Genomic DNA, 5,901 nt, shown 5'->3' on the forward strand with positions numbered 1-5,901 from the left:
AAAAAAAAAAAAAAAAAAAAAAAAAGAAACTGATATTTTAGATGTGGATAAGGGAGAGAAAATAATCAAAATGACTTATAGTTTTCAGGCTTAGGCAACTGGGTAAATGTGTTAAAAGTAGAGGAACTGGGCATGGTGATTCACACCTATAATATCAACACTTTGGGAGGCTGAGGCAGAAGGATGTCTTGAGCCCAGAAGGTCAAGACCAGCCTGGGCAATATAGTGAGCCCCCATCTCTATTTTATAGGGAAAATTTAAAAAAGAAAAAGAAAGAAACAGGCCCCATGCAGTGGCCCATGCCTATAATCCTAGCACTTTGGGAGGCTGGGATGGGAGGATTGCTTGAACCCAGGAGTTTATGGCCAGCCTGGGCAACACAGATCCTGTCTCAAAAAAATGTTTTTTAAATTAAAAATAAAACAAAACAGGGGAGGCTTTCTGGTGGGGGGGAAATGACACGTTTTCTGGAAAAGTTGCCTTGGAGGTGCTTGTGAGGCATGCATGTACACATACAGGCTCTGGCATGTTTCATCTCTCAGGAGCAATATCTAGGCAGAGGTACGGATCTGAGAGTCATCAGCAAGCCTTTGGTAACTGAAGCCATGGGAGAGACTATGCAATTGCCCAGTGTCCATAAAATGAGAAGATGGCTCAAAACAGACTACTGCCTGGTAGGCAGTGGTTAGAGCTCAGCAGAGAATTAAACTCTGATTGTCTCCAAAGTTCATGCCCTTTCTATTAGACAAGTTACTTCTATAAAAGTTTTTGAACTCTCATGTGAGTCAACAAGTTATTCAACAAGTATTTGATTCTCTACTTTGTGTTAAGCACCAAATACACCTCAGTAAGCAAGACTGATACAGAGTCCCTGTCTTTAGAGCTTACAGCCTAGTGAAGATGAATTATAATACAGATAGGTTAAGTACTGTGATAGCTAGAGTACCTCTGTGTCCAGGAGTACCTAACCCAGACTTGCGGTGGGGTGAAGGAAGGTTTTTTTTTTTGGAGATGAGATTTCATTATGTTACCCAGGCCCGTCTAGTGTGCCCAACACCAGGAGGTAGGCTTTCTGAAAGAAATGAAATCTAAGCTAGGTTTTTTGGTTTTTTTTTGAGTTGGAGTCTCACTGTCGTCCAGACTGCTGGAGTGCAGTGGTCGCTCCCGGCCACCGCAGCCTCGACCTGCTGGGCTCCAGCGATCCTTCTGCCTCAGCCTTCCAAGTAGCTGGAACTACAGACACGTGCTACCATGCCCGGCTAATTTTTTGATTTATTGTAGAGATGAGGTCTCGCCAAGTTGCCCGGGTGAGTCTTGAACCCACGGGCTCAGGCAATCCACTCACCTCGGCCTCCCAAAGCGCTGGGATTACAGGCTGAGCCACCGAGCCCAGCCTAAGCTAGGTTTTAAGGATAAAGGAGTCAGCTAGGCAAAAGGTAAAGGCAGAGGCTTCCAGGCAAGCAGAAAGAGCACATTTCTCCTTTTGCTTAAAGTTTCATGGAGGAAAAGTAAGAGAAGGGCCATCACATTTGGGTAGTAATGTCTGTGTTTAGTCCATGAACATGCCGGTTTACGTAAGATAACAAAAGTATTTGGGTTTCCCTTCAGGTGAAGAAGTCCCAGCCCATTGCTGCATCTTGTCTGCCTGCAGCCCCTTTTTCACAGAGCGCCTGGAGCGGGAGAGGCCAGCTCAGGGTCAGAAGGTAGTGCTACAGTTGGGTGGTCTGAAGATCAGGACACTTAGGAAGCTGGTGGAATTCCTGTATACCTCAGAGATAGAAGTATCTCGAGAAGAAGCACAGGAAGTGCTTTCTGCTGCTCGTCAGCTCCGTGTTTCTGAGCTAGAATCCCTTCAGCTAGAGGGTGGAAAATTGGTGAAGGCCCTGCAGGGCCGAAGACTGAACCGAGAGTGTTTACAGCCACCAAGTGCTACATCAATCTCTGCCAGAGTAGTGGCACCCAGCTGCAGCCCTCAATCTCCACCGCCTGCTACCCACACTCCCTGTCCTCCTAGGGCAGTAAGATGGGAGTCCTCAGGGAAGGAGGAGGGGCCCCATGAAAAGAGCAACCAACAAAATGCAGAGAACCTATCTGGCACACTTCAGCTCAAGAGGAAGGCCAGAGCCTGTGCCACTCCACAAGAAAAAAGCCCTTCACCATCAAGCCACGGTCAGGGGCCTAAGGAGAACGAGAATGACCCTGCTCTTGGTCTTACAGCACTTTCCCCACCCAGCTTTTTCCCCCCTGTGGATGAGCAACTACTGCCCAGAAAGATCAGACTAAGTCGAGCAAGGCCGTCTTCTGATATCTGTACATCAAAGCCTTCCAGCATTTTAAGCATATCCAGCTCAGTGCCTGTAGGCCCTGGCCGGCGCCTTTGGCGACAGAGGAGTATAAATAAAGCACCAGAGGACAAGAAACCAGGGAGAGCTATTCCTCTACAGAGGACTCCAAGCCCTTCTGGTCTTGGGAAGACAGGTGGGAGCAGGAAGCAGAGCTACAAAGTCAGGGCATCTAACTCAGACTCTGCAGAGGAGGGGCAGGTTGGAAGAGTGAAACTTCGGAAGATTGTCAATGGGACCTGCTGGGAGGTAGTGCAAGACATTCCCCAGATCTCAGCTCCTGGAGGAGACTTCAAAGAGCCTTCAGGGATTCAGCCATCTTCAGTAAACGAGCAGGGAATGTCATCTGCTAGAATAGAACTGTGTCAGGACTCCTCCCTGTCCTCAAGGCTACAAGACATTCTGCTCTCTAGTAGCCACACCCCAGACCACCCAGTGGTGAAATCCAAGTTTAGGTCCAGTCCAGAGTTGGTAGGGAAGGAACCAGTATTGGATACTGACTGCAGAAAGCCCTATGCATTTGACACAGCCCTATTGGGGCAGCCCTGTGAAGCTGAGGAGTACCGAATCACAAGTAGTGCTGCTACCAGTGAACTGGAGGAGATCCTGGACTTCATGCTCTGTGGCTCAGACATGGAACCACCTATAGGGTCTCTGGAGAGTCCAGGATCTGAGGGTTATAGAACCCCTAGTTATCACCCAACAGAAACAGGAAAGAACTGGATTGAAGGGGAAGAATGGTGTTTGCCAGATGTGGAACTCTGGGCCAGGGAGCTCACAGGATTAGAAAAGGAAGCTATTGGTGAGAACAAAGGGCCAGTTGAGCCCCTTAGCCCCTTTGTTATGCCCTCTGAGATAAATGAAGTGCTTTCGGTGGGAGGCTCTTGGACTGCAGACATTGAAATGACCAACTCCCAGTCCCTGAATGGTCAGGGAGACAAACTTCTCCCCATCGACTCTGACTCCCTTGACCCTCCCCAGAGGTCTTATGGGGACCTCTCACCTCTCTGCTCAAACTGGGTGGAGACTGGGCTAGAAGTGTCCCTACCTGTGGAAGAGGTATTATGCCCTGCTCCAGAGACAAATGAGGAGATACCTGGTAGCTCTGAACTACTGGGTCCACCTCCTGTCAGCTCTGAAGAGGAAGAGATTGATGTGGTAGACTGGACAGCAGAGGGCAAGTTGGTACCCACTGGTATTCCCTCCGTATGGCCTGACCCTTCCTCAGAGTCAGAAACAGAGGTAGATATACTAACGTAGCAGAGGTGGGAAGATGGAAAGTGTTGGGTTAAAAAAGGCATATTGACAGAGAAGCTAGCACGTACTCTTTCTTGGCACAAGAGGGCAGGTACACCCCTGGCTCTTCATAGGTTCCAATCCTTCCCTCCCCAGGACTTGGGAACCAGGCACAAGTTAAGGAGTACCATGGGCAGAAAATTATGAACTTGAACCATCTTATTTTTTTATAATCTATTTTCCAGTTAGTGACAAGTGAAATAATAAATTGTGTGGTCCCAACACAGTTTACAGCCAAGACCAGGTCCTGCATCTAGTCACTGTTAATTCAGGAAGCTGTGTTGGGCAGAACACTAAGTGGCTAGAGTGACGGATGTTGCCCCGCACCTAATGTGTATGAGCTTATTCACTGCCAGTAAGGGAAGTCTAGCTAATCTCTGTAGAGCCAGGAAGATGCACTTCCATAATCACTTCCAAGAAGTGGGTAGAAAAAGACAGTTGTTTTTTAAAAAAAATAAATAATTTACTTTGCTCCTCTGGTGTTTGTATTTCACATGCTTTACCAATGACCCTAGCAGTTCTAGGTCACATGGCTACCTTGGGCTGTGAAAAATACAAGGACTACCAATCCCACAAGGCTGGCTTTGTCCATCCCTTAACATAACATCGTTACTTTTATTACTCAAATACTTTATTTCAGCTTTTATTAAACAAACCAAATCCGGTAACTTTTACAATGCCTTACTAGAGGGCTGCCTCACAACTGAACCATCATTTCTGGAGGAGAAGAAACCATGGCTTCAGGCACATGACTGAAGTTTGGCCATGTCCCATCATAAATGCTCCAACATCACCAGGGACAGAAAGCTGCAAAAAATGAAAGAAAGGTTAGAGAAGGGATCCACACAAACATCAAGAACTGAGGAAGACATGTCCCCACCACCCACAAGCCCAGGAGCTCAAGGATTACATCCTTCCCCCAAATCTCAGCATACAGGTGCATGCCAAAGCACTGTATGATGCACCAGGAACAAAGACATGAGTGACAGTATTGTAGTGTAGAGGGACTATTAACAAGAATGCACTAGGAACAAAAACCCAGAAGAGTATGGGGATAAGCATATCTGAAATAATATGAAAGATCTCACCAGTAACGGGAAAAGCACTAACTTATACAAATATAAAAACATGTCAGATTTTGTTTACCTCAATAAGGGAACCGAAAGGATTTACACTAGGAACAAAGATAAGGAGTGATGGTATTTTAGTGCAGTGTATACACATGGGACTATTAACAGGAAGAACAGGAACAAAAAAACACATAGGGGAAAGCATGTGTGAAGTAACAGGAGAGATCTTGCCAGTAAGAGGGGAAACCACAAACTCACAGAAATATAAAAATGTGTCAAAGATTTTGCTTAATAAGGGAACCAAAGGATTTACAGCAGGTTCAAAGAATTAAAGCAGCCATCAGGAATGCAGAAATAAATTTTAAACAAATGCAAAACTGGCCCAGACCCCCAAGGCAACAACCTACCGCGTCTCCAACGGGCACAAATTGCACTCTGGGTTTACGTTACCATCAGCATTCTACAAGTTAGCTCAAAGAGAGTGAAGATGGAGTTAGCCAAGGGCTTCCTAGCTAGGAAACGGTTCTTTGCTTAGACCCTCTGTGAAGTGGGTGGTAATGGTTAGGGCTGCTTTGCCAACCGCCACACCAAGATGAATGCCCGCCTCCCTCACCCACGCCACGCTCCCGCACTGCACCTCAGCGTGAGGACTTCTGCCCAGGCTTCCCTACGAAAGGTACTTCTTCAGCTCTTCCACCACCTCCCGAGGTTCAGGAAACTTGAGTTTGCGTGGAGGCCCCTTCTTAATCCCAGTCCAGAGCTCCGCACCTGCGAAAGGCCCGAACCAAGCCTCGTTACCGCGGCATCCACGAGCACCCAGGCGGGTCACCGCGGTTTGGGCCGAGCGGTTCTCCTCTTTGGACCCCATGCCCGGCTCCCGCAGACCCAGCTCCCCACTCACTGCCGCCGTCCGGGCGCAGCAGCGTCACCTCGAAGCTGCCCTTCCGGGGCTTGGCGGGATTCACCTTCACCGGGAGCTCCGGGGCCTCCAGGCGCAGCGCCTGGCTCAGGGCCGCGGCGTTGCGCCCGTAGACGCGTCAGCTCGTGCTAGGGAGAGACGGGGGCGTTAGGGGCCGGGACCCCGGCCCGCGACGCCACTGTCCTCCCCCGCGACCCCGGCCCCTGACCAGTGCTCGATAACGACAGTCGCCTCCGCTCGCTCCACGCCGTTCGCCAGCTTCTCGCGCTTCTCG

General features: G+C 48.8%; 3 protein-coding genes across 3 annotated transcripts in view; 1 reads left to right on the forward strand and 2 right to left on the reverse strand.

Annotated features, from left to right (window-relative positions):
• Positions 1-3,602, forward strand: part of BTBD18 (BTB domain containing 18) — a 7,078-nt gene extending 3,476 nt beyond the window's left edge. The window contains exon 2 of the mRNA XM_008055487.1: positions 1,609-3,602. Within this exon, the coding sequence (XP_008053678.1) occupies positions 1,609-3,602 (1,994 nt within the window). The remainder of the gene's footprint in view (positions 1-1,608) is intronic.
• The window catches only part of CTNND1 (catenin delta 1), a 102,400-nt gene that overhangs the window by 71,535 nt on the left and 24,964 nt on the right, over positions 1-5,901 (reverse strand). The window lies entirely within an intron of this gene.
• The window catches only part of SELENOH (selenoprotein H), a 2,833-nt gene continuing 1,183 nt past the window's right edge, over positions 4,252-5,901 (reverse strand). Inside the window, exons 2-5 of the mRNA XM_021711118.1 lie at positions 5,836-5,897; positions 5,610-5,755; positions 5,389-5,476; positions 4,252-4,445 (exon numbers count right to left, since the gene is read on the reverse strand). Of these exons, the coding sequence (XP_021566793.1) occupies positions 4,412-4,445; positions 5,389-5,476; positions 5,610-5,755; positions 5,836-5,897 (330 nt within the window). The 3' untranslated portion in view covers positions 4,252-4,411. The remainder of the gene's footprint in view (positions 4,446-5,388; positions 5,477-5,609; positions 5,756-5,835; positions 5,898-5,901) is intronic.

The sequence above is a fragment of the Carlito syrichta genome, unplaced genomic scaffold, assembly GCF_000164805.1.
Source record: "Carlito syrichta isolate Samal-C Ts95f unplaced genomic scaffold, Tarsius_syrichta-2.0.1 Scaffold301866, whole genome shotgun sequence".
Classification (NCBI taxonomy): domain Eukaryota; kingdom Metazoa; phylum Chordata; class Mammalia; order Primates; family Tarsiidae; genus Carlito; species Carlito syrichta.